This window comes from Salmo salar, chromosome 17 (assembly GCF_965601325.2).
Source record: "Salmo salar chromosome 17, fSalSal1, whole genome shotgun sequence".
Lineage (NCBI taxonomy): Eukaryota > Metazoa > Chordata > Actinopteri > Salmoniformes > Salmonidae > Salmo > Salmo salar.
In genome coordinates this window covers 4,214,286-4,233,910 of record NC_138307.1, presented here as the reverse complement: position 1 = coordinate 4,233,910, position 19,625 = coordinate 4,214,286, and the positions used below count along the sequence as shown (strand labels likewise).

The 19,625-nt window shown below is 41.7% G+C and overlaps 1 protein-coding gene across 1 annotated transcript in view; it reads right to left on the bottom strand.

Annotated features, from left to right (window-relative positions):
- The window catches only part of pard3ba (par-3 family cell polarity regulator beta a), a 189,249-nt gene that overhangs the window by 165,913 nt on the left and 3,711 nt on the right, over positions 1 to 19,625 (bottom strand). Inside the window, exon 2 of the mRNA XM_014151297.3 lies at positions 4,352 to 4,456. Coding sequence (XP_014006772.3) covers positions 4,352 to 4,456 — 105 coding nt within the window. The remainder of the gene's footprint in view (positions 1 to 4,351; positions 4,457 to 19,625) is intronic.

Sequence of the window (19,625 nt, the reverse complement as noted above, 5' to 3'; positions counted from 1 at the left end):
CATCATATAGGGAGGTCAGAAATCTGTCCGTGTGGTGACAGGACAATAACCTCTCCCTCAACGTTTTGAAAACAAAAAGGAGATGATTGTGGAGTACAGGAAAAGGAGGACCAAGCACGGCCCCATTCTCGTCGACAGGGCTGTAGTGGAGCAGGTTGAAAGCTTCAAGTTCCTTGGTGTCCACATCACCAACAAACTATCATGGTCCAAGACAGTCGTGAAGAGGGCAGGACAAAACCTATTCCCCCTCAGGAGACATGAAAATACTTGGCATGGGTCCTCAGAACCTCAAAAAGTTCTACAGCTGCACCATCAAGAGCATCCTGACTGGTCCATTCACCACCTGGTATGACAACTGCTCGGTATCTGACCGCAAGGCACTACAGAGGGTAGTGCGTACGGCCCAGCACATCACTGGGCCACCAAGCTTCCTGCCATCCAGGACCTCTATACCAGGCGGTGTCAGCGGAAGGCCCTAAAAATTGTCAAAGACTACAGCCACCCTAGTCATAGATCGTTCTCTCTGTTACCGCATGTCAAGCGGTACCGGAGCACCAAGTCTAGCTCCAAAAGGCTTCTTAACAGCCATAAGACTCCTGAACAGCTAATCAAATGGCAACCCGGACTATTTGCATTGTCACCCCCACCCCCATTTTTACGCTGCTGGTAATCTCTGTTTATTATCCATGCATAGTCACTTTACCTCTACCTACATGTACATATTACCTTATTTACCTCAACTAACCGGTGCCCCCGCACATTGACTCTGTACCGGTACCCACCTATATATAGTCTCGATATTGTTATTTTACTGATGCTCTTTAGTTATTTTTTACTTTTATTTCTTATTTTTCACTAAACACGTATTTTTCTTAAAACAACATTGTTGGTTAAGGCCTTGTAAGTAAGCGTTTCACTGTAAGGTCTACACCTGTTGTATTTGGCGCATGTGACAAATATAATTTGATACCACCATAGAAATAGAATGAATGTAGAATGTCATTCTTTATGGATACCACCAGCTGCCTCCTGGGCCCTGCTTCTGTTACTAGAGACACAGAGATAAACTGTGGGACATTGTTGGATGGGTGGTAAACATGTAAGTATTTAAATGACTGAGCAGGTAGCTCCCTCTCCTCTGTGGTGTGGCCCCAGCCCCTTGTTGCTCCAGGGGGGCCACATATACAGATACAGCGCCCTCCTCCCTCCCTCCATCTTTCTGTATTCCCCTCATCATTCATCAGGCAGGCCTGAATATTCATGAGGAGACTTCTGGCCTGTGTTCCTGACTGGGGGGGTTAATGGAGCCTCTGGTGTGTGTGTGTGTGTACTGTAATCAAATCACCCCTGCCCCTCATCTCCCACCAGTAGAGCAGGAGCTACGCTACACACATACAGCGCTATGCTAACCTGCTTGGCCACGGCTCCACAGGTAGGAGAGCCTCGGCTGTAAAGGGCTCGCTAGTCGCTACGCTAGCAGACAAATAGACGGCCATTATCGTCCATTAACATCCGTGGCTAACGCTGCACACATACTGTGCAGTGGACGATCTCACAATGGTCGCCTCATAGATCATTGATGGAGAGAGGAGTGCTGCTGGGAATGAGAGGACAAAAGCAATAAAGATACAACTTTTTTTCATCACAGAGAGGAGTAATAATAAACCATTGACATGGGCTGCGCTCCAAATTGCACTCTATTTCCTTTACAGAGCATTACTTTTGACCAGGGCCCAGTTTTATTAGTCATATGTACGGGATATGGATGGTATACATCGTCCAACGAAGTGCTTACTTGCAGGTTCCTTCTCGACAACGTAACAGTGATACGAAATAATAAAAGAATACAAACAAAGTAAATGGCAGTACAATTTATAGTCCAATATCTACACGTGTATTGGGTAGGGGGCGGGGGATGGGGGAGCAAGTGTATAAATTGAGCTGTATAATAGGAGTGTGGTTGCAGCAGTTGTGATGTGTGTGTGTTGCATGACTGTACTGCTACTGAACATTAGGAACACCTGCAATTTCCATGACTTAGATTGCCCCAGGTGAAAGCTATGATCCCTTATTGATGTCACTTGTTACATCCACTTCAAATCAGTGTAGAGACAGGTTAAAAAAAGGATTGTTAAGCTTTGAGACAATTGAGACATGGATTGTGTGTGTGCCACTCAGAGAGTGAATGAATGGGCAAGACAAAATATTTAAGTGTCTTTGAACGCAGCATGGTAGTAGGTGCCAGGCAGACCAATTTGAGTCTGTCAAGAACTGCAACGCTGCTGGGTTTTTCACGCTCAACAGTTTCCCGTGTGTGTCAAGAATGGTGCACCACCCAAAGGACATCCAGCCAAACTGACACAACGGTGGGAAGCATTTGAGTCAACATGGGCCAGCATCCCTGTGAAATGCTTTCAACCTTGTAGAGCCCATGCCCCGACGAATTCCGAGGGCAAAAGGAGGTGTAACTCAATATTAGAAAGATGTTCATAATATTTTGTCCACTCAGTGTACGTGTGTGCGTATGTCTGTGCGCTTGTTTGTATGAGTGAGTGCATGTATGCTAAGGAGCAGAGAATCAGTCGGGTGGTCAGTTCAAGTGTTCAGCAGTCTGATGGCTTGTAGATAGCAGTGCACTATATAGGAAATAGGGTGCAATTTGGGACAAATCCATAGTCACAGAAATAAATAATATATAATCAAGCGTAATTTCATATTCTTAATTACATAAGGCGTCTCAGAGTAGGATTTGAGTGTTTTTAACAGAAAAGCAATTGCATGTTTGCTATGCTATACCGCTTACAATGTGCTAAACAATATAACAAACATCCCTCAGTGAAAAATGTTGTGATGAGGAGTCAATAGGCAACAGCACACAAAGCTTTCAAGTCATCACATAGGGGGCTAACCATGGCTTACACATGGATATCCTCTACTACTTTTTGTAAAAGCACATGTAACACCAACAGTAACAGTATGTTTACAGTTTTACATTTTGTTTTAAAATATTTTCCTCCTGAGAATCTTACAGTAGGCCTTGTAAAACAATGATGCAACACACTTCCCCTACCTTTTACATTTACTTTGTTTGTATTGTTATCTTGTATTATTTCTTATTGTTGTTGCATTGTCGAGAAGGAACCTGCAAGTAAGCATTTCCTTAGACGCCGTATACCATGTGTATCCTGTAAATACAACTAATAAAACTTCAAACTTTAACATCTCGATAAAAATTACCACAGAGCATATCACAAAAGAAAGAGAAGCAGTTTTTTTTTAAGTTAGCGACTGAGTTCAAGCATCTATTATTTATCCCTTTGTGCCTTTAATATTCAGAACTAACTATACTTTTAGTTTCAGTCCTGGAGGCACAGGACAAGCACAGAGCGCATTACACTCGCCCAGTAAGTTTAAATATAAATTGTTGTTGCAGAACACAGCACCGCCACCGAATTAATATGAATATTCCCTTTTCATTCTGTATTCCGTTCTTGCTGAGTAAGTGTTGGTAATGTATCATTCTATTCTGCTTCCCGCTTTATGCAAATGGTTTACAAGCAGTTATTAGCACATTTTAGAAATGTATAATGCCAAATATTTTTTTCTTCCTAGAAAGTGGAGCAGTTTGTGTGGGTTCGTGCGTACACAGCAGATGAAGGAGACCACACAGGTAAGGCATGATACACTAACAATGGTTGCCCATCCTCTGACTCTCACACCAAACCATTGCTCCCCATCTGAGGAACTCCCTTCCCTCATGGTTCAGCTGTTTCAGAGTGAAAAAGAAAAGGCGTGAACAAGATTAACTGCAAAACACTAAGTGATAATAACTAAACCCTGCCTCTCAGTATGAATGATGCAATCCATCATGAACCAACCATTATCAGACAGGCCAGACCAGATAAGCAAGTCCACAGAGTCGTCAGCACACACTACAGTCATAGTTCACAAATTACTGAATGTACGTACATGGTATGGGTTGTTTGCCTCTGAAAGCCAGTAATTAATTTCTGCATCTTGCTGTCATCCCTTCATGACAGTTGATAAAGGTGTTTAGGCAATGAGAGATTCCCGTCTGTGAGAGGTTACATGTGTGTTGTGCTAATACCAGGCACTGAGTTGTACTACTCTGTTCACCTGCTCCGAGGTGAAGTGTACCCTAGGTACAGATCGAGGATCAACTTCCACTTCCACACTCATAACCTTAACCAGTAGTGGGGAAAACGCATTACTGACCAGAGGTCTAGGTCTAGGGCCAAGTTCACCCTGCCCCTATCCACCCAGACACAGGCTCCACCCAGACGTAGATATTTTCATGATGTATATTAACGTTGACATCATTGGGCCTTACCTTGTCTCGGTCCTCCACCAGGTCAGTAAGCAGGTCATCCAGGTCCAAGATGCCCCCGTCACAGTACTCCATGCGGTGGGTCCGAACCAGGAAGTCCTCCCCATTCTGGTAGGCACATGGAAAACATGGAAACATTAGCCTGATAAGTACCTGATCGGGTGGTTATTGGGTAAAAACACACTTTATGGTCCTGTATGGCTCAGTTGGTAGATCATGGCGCTTGCAACGATAGGTTTGTGGGTTCGATTACCGGGGCCAGCCATGCATAAAATGTATGCACACCTGACTGAGTCGCTTTGGATAAAAGCAGCCGCTAAATTGTATACATTTACACTTCTGAAAAGCAGTTATTGTTGAAATGGTACCTTTTGCAACCTGCTAATATGAATACAGTAAACTGCAGCAAAAGTGTCATTTCCTCAAACCTTCATAAGACAAAACTGGGTTATGACGCGCCAAATGGCTGCACACTGTTTCATCTTTACAGATTCAGAAATATGGTTGGGAAAAGGATAACACATTGTGTATGTCTTGTTTTTCTTTACTTACCTCATTTTTTTTTGTTTTATTTGATAACTTTATTATTATTTTATTCCAAGTCATCTCATCTCTATATATCTGCTGCCTATGCTGTCTGACAAAAATCACTATCTTAGTAGTTCTTCAAAGTAAATAAGGCATACTTGTTGAATACCAACTACCAAACCCTTCGATCATGTATTTTCAAGTCTATCCCCCTTGATCGCACATTCTTCTGTTCCTTTAACATATCAGTAGCAGGTGTAAAAGAAACAGACCGAACAAGTAGTCGCGCAATGCATTATGGTCATTGTAGTTAATTACCACGTTTTCTGAGCTAAACTATGTAGAATATTGGCCTGCTGGAAACTACAACTCCCTACTACATCACACAGTTTGGGCTTGATCTGATTTATCTCTAGAGAAACTCAGCAATGTGTGCATCTAGCTCAGAAAATCATGAACAAAATAGAATTCAAATAATTGAACCGACATTGGTCAATTAGTCGTTTAAATAAATAATAACACTACTAAACAGTATTGTCTGAGAGGTGGCCACACAACACTAGCTTCCCCTTTTTGTGGCCAACAGGTTAAATGCACAAAAAGCAAGAATTGGAGAAGTTTAAGATGTAGGGCTCTATTTTCAGCTGGCGTTAAGGTGGCACTAGCGTCAAACGTACATTAGTTTGCAATTTCATTATGTACAGTGCCTTGCAAAAGTATTCATCCCCCTTGGCATTTTTCCCGTTGTGTTGCATTACAACCTCTAATTTAAAATTGTTTCTTATTTGGATTTCATGTAATCAACATAACCAATTTGGACTGTTTTGTGTAAGTGAAATGAAAAAAAAATAACTGTTTAAAAAACAAAAAAATCGAAAAAAATATAAAAATGGAAAAGTGGTGCATGCATAAACTCAGAAAAAAAAGAAACGCCCCTTTTTCAGGACCCTGCTTTCAAAGATAATTCGTAAAAATCCAAATAACTTCACAGATCTTCATTGTAAAGGGTTTAAACACTGTTTCCTATGCTTGTTCAATGAACCATAAACGATTAATGAACATGCACCTGTAGAACGGTCATTAAGACACTAATTAAGTCTCAGCTATGAAAACGTACGACCCTAAAGAGGCCTTTCTACTGACTCTGAAAAACCACAAAAGAAAGATGCCCGGGGTCCCTGCTCATCTGGTTTTGTCTCACCAGGGGTGATGGTTGGATTCGCATTTATCATCGAAGGAATGAGCGTTACACCGAGGCCTGTACTCTGGAGCGGGATCGATTTGAAGGTGGAGGGTCCTTCATGGTCTGGGGTGGTGTCACAGCATCATCGGACTGAGCTGGTTGTCATTGCAGGCAATCTCAACGCTGTGCATTACAGGGAAGACGTCCTCCTCCCTCATATGGTACCCTTCCTGCAGGCTCATCCTGACATGACCCTCCAGCATGACAATGCCACCAGCCATACTGCTCGTTCTGTACGTGATTTCCTGCAAGACAGGAATGTCAGTGTTCTGCCATGGCCAGCGAAGAGCCCAGATCTCAATCCCATTGAGCACGTCTGGGACCTGTTGGATCGGAGGGTGAGGGCTAGGGCCATTCCCCCCCAGAAAAAAGTCCTGGAACTTGCAGGTGCCTTGGTGGAAGAGTGGGGTAACATCTCACAGCAAGAACTGGCAAGTCTGGTGCAGTCCATGAGGAGGAGATGCAGTGCAGTACTTATTGCAGCTGGTGGCCACACCAGATACTGACTGTTACTTTTGATTTTGACCCCTCCCTTTGTTCAGGGACACATTATTCCATTTCTCTTAGTCACATATCTGTGGAACTTGTTCAGTTTATGTCTCAGTTGTTGAATCTTGTTATATTCCTACAAATATTTACACAAGTTAAGTTTGATGGAAATAAATGCAGTTGACAGTGAGAGGATGTTTCTTTTTTTGCTGAGTTTATATTCACCCCTTTGCTATGAAGCCCCTAAATAAGATCTGGTGCAACCAATTAGCTTCAGAAGTCACATAATTAATTAAATAACGTCCACCTGTGTGCAATCCAAGTGTCACATGATCTGTCACATGATCTCAGTAAATATACACCTGTTCTGAAAGTCCCCAGAGTCTACAACACCACTAGGCAAGGGACACCACTAGGCAAGGGACACCACCATGCAAGCAGCACCATGAAGACCAAGGAGCTCTTCAAACAGGTCAGGGACAAAGTTGTGGAGAAGTACAGATCAGGGTTGGGTTATAAAGATATATCTGAAACTTTGAACATCCCACGGAGCACCATTAAATCCATTATTAAATAAATTGAAAGAATATGGCACCACAGCAAACCCAACACTTCTCATCACCACGAGAACACCATCCCCACAGTGAAGAATGGTGGTGGCAGCATCATGTTGTGGGGATGTTTTTCATCAGCAGGGACTGGGAAACTGGTCAGAATGGAAGGAATGATGGATGGTGCTAAATACAGGGATATTTTGAGATTGGGATGGAGGTTCACCTTCCAGCAGGACAATGACCCTACACATACTTCTAAACAACACTTGAGTGGTTTAAGGGGAAACATTGGAATGTCTTAGAATGGCCTAGTCAAAGCCCAGATCTCAATCCAACTGAGAATCTGTGGTATGACTTAAAGATTGCTGTACACCAGCAGAAGCCATCCAACTTGAAGGAGCTGGAGCAGTTTTGCCTTGAAGGATGGGAAAAAATTCCAGTGGCTAGATGTGCCAAGCTTATAGAGACATACCCCAAGAGACTTGCAGCTGTAATTGCTGCAAAAGGTGGTTCTACAAAGTATTGACTTTGGGGGGGTGAATAGTTATGCACACTCAAGTTCAATTATTTTGTCTTATTTCTTGTTTGTTTCACAACAAAAAATATTTTGCATCTTCAAAGTGGTAGACATGTTGTGTAAATCAAATCAATTTCAATTCCAGGTTGTAAGGCAACAAAATAGGAAAAATGCCAAGGGGGTGAATACTTTTGCAAGCCACTGTAAAAACTGGTGCATTGGCATTTTCCAGCCCTAACTCTGGGTTCAGCAATTTACCTGTCTTATATCAGCACGCTTGCACTCAGATGGGCGGGGTGGAAATATTTGAGAGCTGATAGGGATATTTATGTCCAAACAAAAGTTTTTGCAGAAACGAAGTTGGTTATGGCATGAATTTTCACAGCAGAAACGTAGCCTATCCACACTGCCCATATACGCATGGAACAAGAGTAGCCTAATGTGCTTTTGGTGCCTGTATTCTTCATATTTAGAAACAAAAACTAAATGTTTTTCCCAAGGATAACCTCCCCTCTCAATTAAGGCTTTTTTTTGTGTCTGCCCAATGCAATCGCAAAGTAGTCAAGACTGTCGATAAAGGGATTGGCTCTTGAGACCGCTTGGAAATAAATGTTAATCACCAAAGCTTTATTAAAATATCAAGTTTGAGAGGAGTAAAACAGTGAGCCGACATTCCCTTTTTAGCTATGCATTGTAGGCAGGGTCACATTATTTTAGCCAAGCAGGCCCCATTTTAGATGTGCGTAAAACTTTCCATAGTCTGCATTGTTTTAATATTATACGCCCACGGCGGAAAATGATGGTGCCTGTAAGTGTGACATAGCCTATTTAAAACAAGTGGTTTCGTTTTGTTTAGAATTTGTTAGGCCTTATCAAAAACTAATTTAATCTTGTTTATTGACAATGTTTGGCATGTCCATGCTCAGCCATAATGCAATTTACAGTAGGCCTAGCCCCTAAATCACTGTGAATGTTGTTGAAGACATACAGTTACTTAACAATGTGGACTGCAAATGGGTTCTAGTTAGGCCTACATTTTGTTATTTCGTTTCTGTAAGCCATTTAAACTATAACGGACTAACATTGGAATTAGATTTGATTCCAAGGCAATACATAAAATACCATAAATACACAACCTGAAACAACCACATATTTTGCCATTGATCACATCCTGATTGCCCAGTGAGGGTCACACCCACAACTTGTTTTTTTATCAAAACCCATCCCTTTCGCGCCAACGTCAGCAAGTACGCCAATAACTGTGATACTGAAAATAGCAAAAATATTTGACACGCCCCTGAACCTATAGCGCTACCGCCTATGCTTAGAGTTACCATTGTGTTAGGTTTGTTCAAATAGAGTCCCTAATGTTGCGCGGAGAATAAGTGTCAAGCTTCATACAATACAAATCACATCAGATTGACCCTGCTAACAGCTCGATAATATTTACAATAGCAAGTGTGTAGGCAACTACTAGGCCAATAGTCTCAGTGTTTTAGTGGATCATTAGCTAGCCTGGGTTCCAGACTGGTAACCCGGCGTCAGTGGACCATCATCATGTTACGAATGGGCCTCTTGCTCTACTGCATCCAAGTCAGGCTTACACTACCAATAGGGGTCTGGCTTTAACAATGGCCCATGACAGACAAAAAAAGTAAATTCTCTTAAAACAAATAGTTAGTCAAGCTGTAATCTCAATGCCAGACACAGGGCGAGCCTCTATTTTCCTTGAGTGGTACATAGAACAATTGAGAAATAGAGATATTCAAATGTACAAGCGTAAATTGATTGTGAATTATAACAAAAAGCTATATGTGTGTTTGGCTCAACAACACACACGGACACACACGTCGTCGAGGGTAGTCAGTGTTACCTTGTGGGAGCAGAGAAACGGATTTAGGTTTACACAGATCCTCTCTCACACAAACACATCAAAACAAGAACCCAACTGTAGGCCATCTAATCTCCAGGCATAGCACAAATAGCTCCCTTGAAAAACAGGTTTCACCTGTGGGAAGACCTGCACATTTTTCTCCCTGAGCAGGTGCATGGCACAGTTGTAGGAGGGTGAAGTTTCCCCTGAGGTACAGATATAAGATCACCTTCCCCACCCCCAATCCATACCTTAACCATTAGTGGGTAAAATACTAAAGTGACCCAGGATCAGCATATCAGGGCAACCTCACCTGGCAACCTTCAGGAACGGAGACTGCCGATGAATTCCTCTGTCATTGGGAGAGAGCCAAAGGAAACACCCATAACACTAGAGAGGGAGACACTGCACCTGACTGCTTATTCAAATCACTCTGTGCATATTACTATGCATTAGGCATTAGCCTAATTGGCATATTTCAGCTAGCTCTCTTGATATATGCATACTCCCATTTGGTTAGTATGTAGATTATTTTGCCAAACATCTCAAGGCACTTAAAAAAAAAATTTGAATTATTATCTTACCTAGTTTCTACCACTCTTCCTTAATCCTGTCTCACTCGGTGACACTTCAAGAGTACATTGAAAAACAAAAATCAGGCCAGAAAAATCTGTCTTAAGTTGTTGTTGTCAAACTCCATAAATTCCCATGTATCATGGACATTCACATTTCTTGGGTCCCCTTCAAACCAATGGGACATGTGGCAATGGTGGATCAGTCAGCAATAGAATTAGGCCTAACAGTGACAGTCAGAGGGTACATTTCGGGAAATTACACCGCTAAGTCGCCCATTTGAAGCAATATCTCGAGAGCGTTGAAGCGCATAACGATTAGCGAAGCGCTTCGTCGCTAAATTCAGGGCGCTGGTTTTTCACACTTTAATCCTCCCAACACAATTACACAGCTGAAGGGAAATGTGTTGGATTAGCGTAAGAGAAGAAAAAGCATTAATGAACAAGCCAATAGAAAGCTATGGAGTACCTCAGAGGAAGTACAAGAGAAAGGGAACTGTAATGAACATAGCACTTTAATGTATTATTAGAAGGGAGAGGAACAGCAGCATAGGAAGTAGTGCTTTGCTCTACCTACTGTACATAGGAAGTAGTGCTTTGCTCTAGCTACAGTACAGACAGTGAAAGTGGTTATAGAAGTGTCAGCACGATAATGTAAAAAGGGTATTGGAGAAAGCGTGAGTTTGTGAGAAACCCGTATAAGACTTTGGATGCCCACTTCTCGAACAGCAACAACTGTATGAGAGGAAAATGCCAAGCTGTCAAATGTCAACACAAGGCAGGTTACAATTGACACTGGTTTATTCGACAAAAGCAATGTCTCCCCAAATTTTTTGGGATCCGTTCGACAGGAGTACAGTTATTTTGTTTAATTTTATTGATTGCGACAAATTAAGGAAAATGATGTGATTCTCGAATAAACGATGATAGCCAAATAATTTGTGAGGCGGGGCACGTGAAGCTCCACTTCACGTTTCATTCTGCTAAATCAATGTTTTAACTATAAATACAACATTTCTTTGCAGGATCCTTGAACTGACTTTCAAGAAACGCTAAATTGCATCGCCTTGCATTTCTGGTTGGCTGGATGCAAGTTTCACCATCCAATTATTACAGATCTACAGGAGGGCAAGTTTCACCATGGCATGAGAATTATTAGAATAATGGCAAATATTACTCAATTTGCATTCTACGCTTGCTGGCTTTTGCGGGCGACCTGAGACATGAAACAGATAGGTGAGAGGGCATACAAGCTGATGCCAATTTAATAATGCGCAATTTGCCTAAATGGGTAATGGAAACACATTAACCACTTTTCTTTTTCAACGCTAGTTTTTTTAAAAATGATTATTATTTATTTATTTATTTTAGGTGTGACGTCATTACTTCCAGCTGTTTTTATAGAGACAAGATTGTTAAATGGAAATGCACCATAGCAAGCAATTGTCAAATCTATTTTCTATGTAAACTTTATAAATGTCGACAACAGTGGCGGTCGGTGCCGTTTAAGATGAGGGAGGACAATATATTTTTTTATGAGCATGGCCTCATTTCTTTTATAGCATATTCCATTCACCCAGCTCAATGTAACATCAGTTACAGGCTTCAGGTTCAGGCTACTACATGATACTCACATTTTTCCTGTACCCATTGTGAAGTTGCTACAACTTAGCCTATGAATGAACACTTACAATATAGGTGCACATTATTATTATCTGACCATGCTGGTCATTTATGAACATTTGAACATCTTGGCCATGTGCTGTTATAATCTCCACCCGGCACAGCCAGAAGAGGACTGGCCACCTCTCATAGCCTGGTTCCTCTCTAGGTTTCTTCCTAGGTTTTGGCCTTTCTAGGGAGTTTTTCCTAGCCACCGTGCTTCTACACCTGCATCGCTTGCTGTTTGGGGTTTTAGGCTGGGTTTCTGTACAGCACTTAGAGATACCAGCTGATGTAAGAAGGGCTATATAAATACATTTGATTTGATGAAGAGAATTTTCAGTAATCAAGGTGACAGACCGTGACAAACATCACTTCCTGTCGTCACTTCCTGTTGAATGCGGAACGAGGGATAGCTCAGTTTGTTGTTTTGGAAAGTTTTGAAAGTCTATTGAAAAAGTTCATTTCTAGCTAGCTACCTTATGAGTTTGGATCCCGTAACGTGTTTGGGATCAGTTGCTGGGAGCGCTACCATCTGTTCAGCGATCCTGCCAACCAAGGCAGAGTCTGAGGAGGCAGCCTAGCTGCTAGCTAGCTACCCATCAAGCTAGCATGGATTTGTTGAGGGCTTTAACACAGCCGCGAAGCGGTTAGCCATTGTGGATGGAACTGCGTATTTTCCCAGGCGTGTGGTTGTCTAGACCCCTTCTGCAACCTGCCCTGTTTGGAACTGCGAGGAGTCAGAGCATAACCTATATTGTTACCACGACAAAGACCAAAGTGGGCGGGAGTACTGTTGAGGACAGTGGTATAAGGTGAAGGATCTTTAAAAAATAAATAAAAAATAAATAAATCAAGTGTTACACATGCAGTTGGTTACAACAAGAAAAAAGCAACAATAAAATAGTGTTTTGTCCAAATACTGGTGGAGTCAACTAATAAAAGAATGGACGACCTGACCAGAGAGGTCCAGAACCTGAAGAACAGTTTGCAGTACTCCCAGGGTCAGCTCATTGAGTTTAAACAGGAGAATGGCAAGATGAAAGCAATCTGTAAGTCATTGAGAAGTGGCATCAGTTCTGTACGTGAAACCATGATAACAATGACAGAGAAATCTGATTATCTCAAGGGACAATCACAGCAGAACAACATGATTGTGGACAGAATTACAGATTCTCCACGTGAGACCTGGACAGAGTCTGAGGACAAAGTGAGGGAAATTATCTCGGAAGATGGACCACAGGAAGATTGTGGTGGAGCGCACCCACAGGACTGGAAAATCCACCAAGCAATACAATACTCTTATTATGGTGGGAGATAATAATACAGTTTAAAATACCTCTATGGACCGTAAAGGATATCACACAACAAACTATGACCCTCGTGCATTTTAGAAATCACAAATGTCATGGATATATTGGAGGCTTAAATATTCTGACCTAGTGAGATATACATGGTGGAGGCTCAATCAAGCTAGTCATCCTGACTTCTTTCTTATGTCATTCTCTCTGGCACAAAAACGTTTAAAAAGTGTTGATATTGGACAGAATGCGGTCGGACCATCAAATAATTGGCATACATTATGCCAGAAGACATGGATTACAGGCAACATCCACACTGAGCTAAAGGCTAGAGCTGCCGCTTCCAAGGAGCGGGACACTAATCCGGACACTTATAAGAAATCGCGCTACGCCATCAGACGAACCATCAGAACAGGCAAAGCTGCAATACAGGACTAAGATTGAATCCTACTACACCGGCTCTGACGCTCGTCAGATGTGGCAGGGCTTGAAAACTATAATGGATTACAAAGGGAAACCCAGCCGCGAGCTGCCCAGTGATGCGAGCCTACCAGACGAGCTAAATGCCTTTTATGCTCGCTTCGAGGCAAGCAACACTGAAGCATGTATGAGAGCACCAACCGTTCCGGACGACTGTGTGATCACGCTCTCCATAGCCAATGTGAGTAAGACCTTTAAACAGGTCAACATTCACAAAGCCGCGGGGCAGACTGATTACCAGGACGTGAACTCAAAGCATGAGCAGACCAACTGGCAAGTGTCTACACTGACATTTTCAACCTCTCTCTGGTCGACTCTGTAATACCTACATGTTTCAAACAGACCACAATAGTCCCTGTGCCCAAGAAAGCGAAGGTAACATGCCTAAATGATTACCTCCCCATAGCACTCACGTCAGTAGCCATGAAGTGCTTTGAAAGGCTGGTCATGGCTCACATCAACACCATCATGCCAGAAACCAGAAACCCCACTCCAACAGATCCACAGATGAAGCAATCTCAAATCGCAATACCACACTGTCCCTCCCCCTTTGTTTTTATACTGCTGCTACTCGCTGTTTATTATCTATGCAGTCATTTTACAAGTTACCTCAACTAACCTGTACCCCCGCACATTGACTCAGTACCGGTACCCCCTTGCTAGATCCTTGTTATTGTTATGTACAGTTATTGTGTTACTTTTTGATTGATTACATTTTTTACTTTAGTTTATTTAGTAAATATTTTATTAACTCTATTTCTTGAATTGCACTGTTGGTTAAGGGGCTCGTAAGTAAGCATTTCACGTTAAGGTCTACACCTGTTGTATTCGGCACATGTGACAAATCAACTTGGATATACATTACCCTTACAGAATTTCCACGTGGGCGAGGATTGGAAATTTAACCAAAACCTATTGGATGATAACTTGTTTTTAACTAGGTCAGAAGAATTCATGAACAGACTTTTCCCGACAATACATAAAGTGCATTCGGAAAGTTTTCAGATGGACTTTTTCCAAATATTGTTACGTTCCAGCCTTATTGTAAAATGTAGTAAATTGTTGATTTTCTTCATCAATCTAAACACAATACCCCATAATAACAAAGCAAAAACAAGTTTAACATTTTTTGCAAATGTATGAAAAAATACAAAATGAAATATCACATTTCAATAAGTATTCCGATCCTTTACTCAGTACTTTATTGATGCACCTTTTGCAGCATTTACAGCCTCGAGTCTTCTTGGGTATGACTTGGCACACCGGTATTTGGAGAGTTTCTCCCATTCTTCTCTGCAGATCCTTTCAAGCTCTGTCAGGTTGGATGGGGAGCGTTGCTGCACAACCCTTTTCAGGTCTCTCCAGAGATGTTAGATCGGGTTCAAGTCCGGGCTCTGGCTGGGCCACTCAAGGACATTGAAGCTTGTCCTGAAGCCACTCCTGCTTTGTCCTGGCTGTGTGCTACAGTGGTTGCTTCACTAAAAGTTTTGCGATTATGCTGCGAGACTTAGAGGTAATTTGTAGTTTAGTACGGTACTCTGCGTCACAACTTCATTGCTCCAGACCAGCGCATGGGGGAGTTAGAGCACTGATTGTGATTTTGGGTCCTACAGTGTCTCGAACTGACAATGAATGGGCGACATAAATCTAAATAGAAACTGATAATTGTGTACAACTTCAGTATTACTTACTAAAACTGTTGTTACACTAAGGTTTTTATTATTTTATTAGGATTATTTTGCTCTTACTGTAGTACTGTAACCCATTCCCGACCGGTCACGTTGTACAGCGCCTGTGTGGCGCAACGATCTAAGACACAGCAAGCTGTGTTGCTACAGATGCTGGTTCAATACCCGTGCCGGCCTCGACTGGGAGACCCATGAGTTGACTGTAGGTTTTTCGTTTCTCTCCCTCTAAAAACAGAAATAAATCATTCTAAATAACAAACTGGCTTTATTTACAAATCAGTAACAATGTCTCACCCCATGTTCAAGAATGACCTTTTTCCTCGCTCATTTTACGTTATTTGAAAACAAAATCTCCAAAATAGTTATTTTTTAAACAAAGCTATTATTATTAATTTAGAATTATATAAAAGCCCCTTGGATATTCTCACAAATATATTATTAACCCTGTTATCAGCAGGACAATATATATTGATCAAGGCTGCCGAGTGGCACACAATGGGATTGCCTTGCAGTTCTCCAGCTGTATCCACTGAAAGCGCTTGAGGTTCAAGGCACGGGGGCAGGGGGCACGGGATGGGCCGCAGAGAAGACGGACCTAGACCATGGGGAAGGGAGGAGGAGGAAAGGGGAGGGGAGGTGGACCCCCACCCCGACACACTGGGTAGCACAGAGCAACACTTTAAGGGGCATTGCACTAATAATGGAGCTGACTAGGGAAACGTTGCTGCTGTTCTTAGTGCCAGTCTGCACGTTCAAACCAAAACAATTTAACTAATAATGGCATCTTTATGCTTTCGTCAATAAAATAATGATAAAAATACGCTTTCAAAATGCCAATGTTTATTTAGTTATGGATACATAACGAATTACAATGGGAATAAACATCACTGAATTACAGAAATATTGGAACAAAGTTGTCTAATGAAGGTAAACAAATTGTTGCTTACTGGAAAAGACTCTTTCAAACACACACGGTCACGTTGTACAGCACCATTATGGCTATTAGCAGGTAACTGGACAATAGACTTGCCTTGGAGGGTAGGGGGAGAATTCTATCGTCAAATGTATTTCTTAGTTAGGTTGGCTGTATCACAACCAGCCGTGACTGGTTACAATTTCAGTTTAATCCACCAGAAAAGACAAAACAAATAATAGAACAAAAAGTATTATTATTATTATTATGTATCACATCCGACCGTGATTGGGAGTCCCATAGGGCGGCACACAATTGGCCCAGCGTTTCTCTCCCTCTAAAAACAGAAATAAATGTTTTGGCCTTTATTTAGATTACAATCGCTCACGTTCGTCTTTTTGAAAATGAAAATCTCCAAAATATAATTATATATTATCAAGTTGATGGCACAGTCATATAGCCCGGCACCTACATACAGCTGGGTGACTCACTCATTCATGGATTTGGATCAAAATAAGTAAGTACCAACATGCTTTCTGATAGTCTTTAATAAAGAAATGTTTTGGTTATCCTGACCTGGACACCATGTAGTCTTATCAAAAAATATGACATGCCTGGACACCAATATACCGTTACCAACACCCCTCTGTATTCTGATACCTTGTGGATGGGGGCTCCGGAGTGGATGGGGGCTCCCGCAGTGCAAAATGCTACAGATGCAGGTTTGATACCCGTGCCGGCCGCCACCGGGAGGCCCATGAGGCTGCTTTTGGTTTTAATTTAGAATCCTCTATATGTAATTATTGGTGGAGAGTCAGATCATATTTTTCTATATTATGTTGGCCTACCATAGGCAATATGAGTCTCAACAGTGTTGAGTAATGTGCTGTTAAAAGTGGTGTAGGTCTTATTTATTTAAAACGCATATTGAAGTTAGAAGCAATAGGATTTGAAGCAATAGCCTACAACTATTTTAGCACCATTTCACGCTGCTCTGAGACAAGCATGGGGACTGGTCTTGATAAATCAATTAGATTTTTATTTCCACTGAATCTCCATTTGGGTATTGGTTAGACTACAATTATACAATTAGGGTGTAGAAACGTTATGCTCTTAATGTAACCTGTATTTAACTAGTCAAGTCAGTTAAGAACAAATTCTTATTTACAAGGACAGCCTACTCCTTCCTCCCCGTCAGGGAATTGAACCCCGGTCTCCCGCGTGTCCGCACGACACAGGGATTCTTTAGCTAAATAACCAAGTACTGTAGACTACTCCCGACCGTCACGTTGTACAGCGCCATATTTTCCGTTCCATCCTAATGGAAACCCAGGGTTTTTTTGGGGTTTCCCTTGGAATAGAAACACCATAATATTAATCAAATTAAGCTACATTTCTTAAAATCAGTCCCATATACTATGTTCTTTTTAAAAAAGGTTTTAAATTCTCTAGTACAGACACTATTGAAGGCTATCAAATGCCCTCTGGTGGTCATTCTAGCACTAACTAGCATTCATGGTACCAGTGGTTGGCAGTTAAATAACGTGCCATAGAATTCTGCGGCACCATGCAAGCTGTGCCACAGTACACTGCAGCTTTTCATTTCAAGTTCAAGCGTACCGTTAACTAACATTAGTTGGCTGACTCGCTAGCTAACGTTACGTGTATGATCTGTTTGGTAATATTATTCGTATCTCAGAGACATTTGCATTGCTAGTTATAGCCTAATGTTAGCTAGCTAGCTAACATTGAACCTGGTTGGTTAGTTACCTAAAGATTCATGCAGGGTAGTAAATGTTATGAGTTGGGATTATGGTTCATTGTTTAGCTAGCTAGATGTCTAAACAAATTACGCCACTATGCAAGTAACCATTTCAATAGAATGTTCATGATGTCAATGTGACAACTGTCGATAGATGTAGCTGGTAAATTTGCTCTGACCTATCTACTCCGATTTCAGAGCACTCACGTCTGAGTGTGCCAGACCACAGAATAACTGATGAATTTCCGAATGCTCAACACCCGTTGAATATGGCCGGGGTCAGTAAACGTCGGCAGAAAAGCGGAATAAAATTGTTGCCAGAAGCACAGGTACCAACACTCTGGATAACATAAAAACAGCCTAAACAACTCTGCTAAGGCGAGTAAAATGGTCAAAGTGAGCTGTTCCCTCATGTGTCTGGAAGTAGCTAGCAAGCTAGCCAGTTAGTTTGGGTGCTTGACTGCTGTTGTGAGGTCAGAACGCTCGGATCAACCCTACTTCTCGGCCAGAGTGTAGTGTGCCCTCTGAATGCTCCGAATTTACGAACTGACAATCTGACAACGCCCAGAGCACACTCTGGCACTCCTGATTTAACTTACAACACACCCGTAGTATAAACCCGACTTCACTCTTGACATCTTTGGATGTTTAGTACATGGCCTCACATGTGAATCCTTAAAGAGATGGGTGGGGCTAAGGCTTAAGTGGGTGTGAACGATGCTGAATGGGTGTAGACAAAGTAGAGCTCTCTAGTAGATGTACCAAAACATTCAAAGGGCCATTTCCTCAAAAAGTGAGGTTACAAGTTTATCAACTTTCAAAGCAGAATTACTTTCCCATTGTTCCTCAACTGTAGTGTATGATATACAATTTTCTAGCGCCGAGTCTCTACTTTTATCTAATGTAAAAAACTATTTCAAATTCTGCTACATGAGACCAAATCGAGCCGGTCGGACACATATATAATTCCTTCTACGCGCTCTCCTCCTCCCACCTTTTACCTTCAGTGCACAACACATCAGCTGTCTGTGAACAGGTGAAAAAACCTTTCCAAGCCAAACCTTCATATCATGACAGCTAACCACTACACAGAGCCTACATTGTTGTCATGTCATAGTCAACTTGAACTAACGCGTTAGTAAACCCGCTACAATCATACTCTACAGTGTACAGTCAGAAAGAAGTTTAGCAGTTACACCGGCGTGCCCCGGTGGCAATAAATTAATAAAACCAAAAGCTTACCTTGACTTGGAAGAGTTCCAGTGTTGGATAGCCGTAACAAGCTAGCTAACATAGAGTCCCTCTCTGTTTGTGCCAGGTGTTTGAGTAGGCTAAACTAGCTCGCTGCATTTGCTAGCTAAGTGAATATATATAGCTCGCTGTCTCTTGCTTGCTTCTCCTTAATTTTGGAAGAAATTAATTCGTTAAAAACTGTTCTATTGTCTCTCTCTCTCTCTTTCAGTTAACTACTTACCACATTTTATGCACTGCAGTGCTAGCTACAGTGGATATAAAAAGTCTACACACCCTGTAAAAATGCCAGGTTTTTGTGATGTAAAAGAATGAGACAAAGATAAATCATGTCAGAACTTTTCCTACTGTTAATGTGACCTATAATGTGAACAATTCAATTGAAAAACAAATTGAAATCTTCGAGGGGGAAAAATGAAAAATAAAAACCTTACAATAACCTGG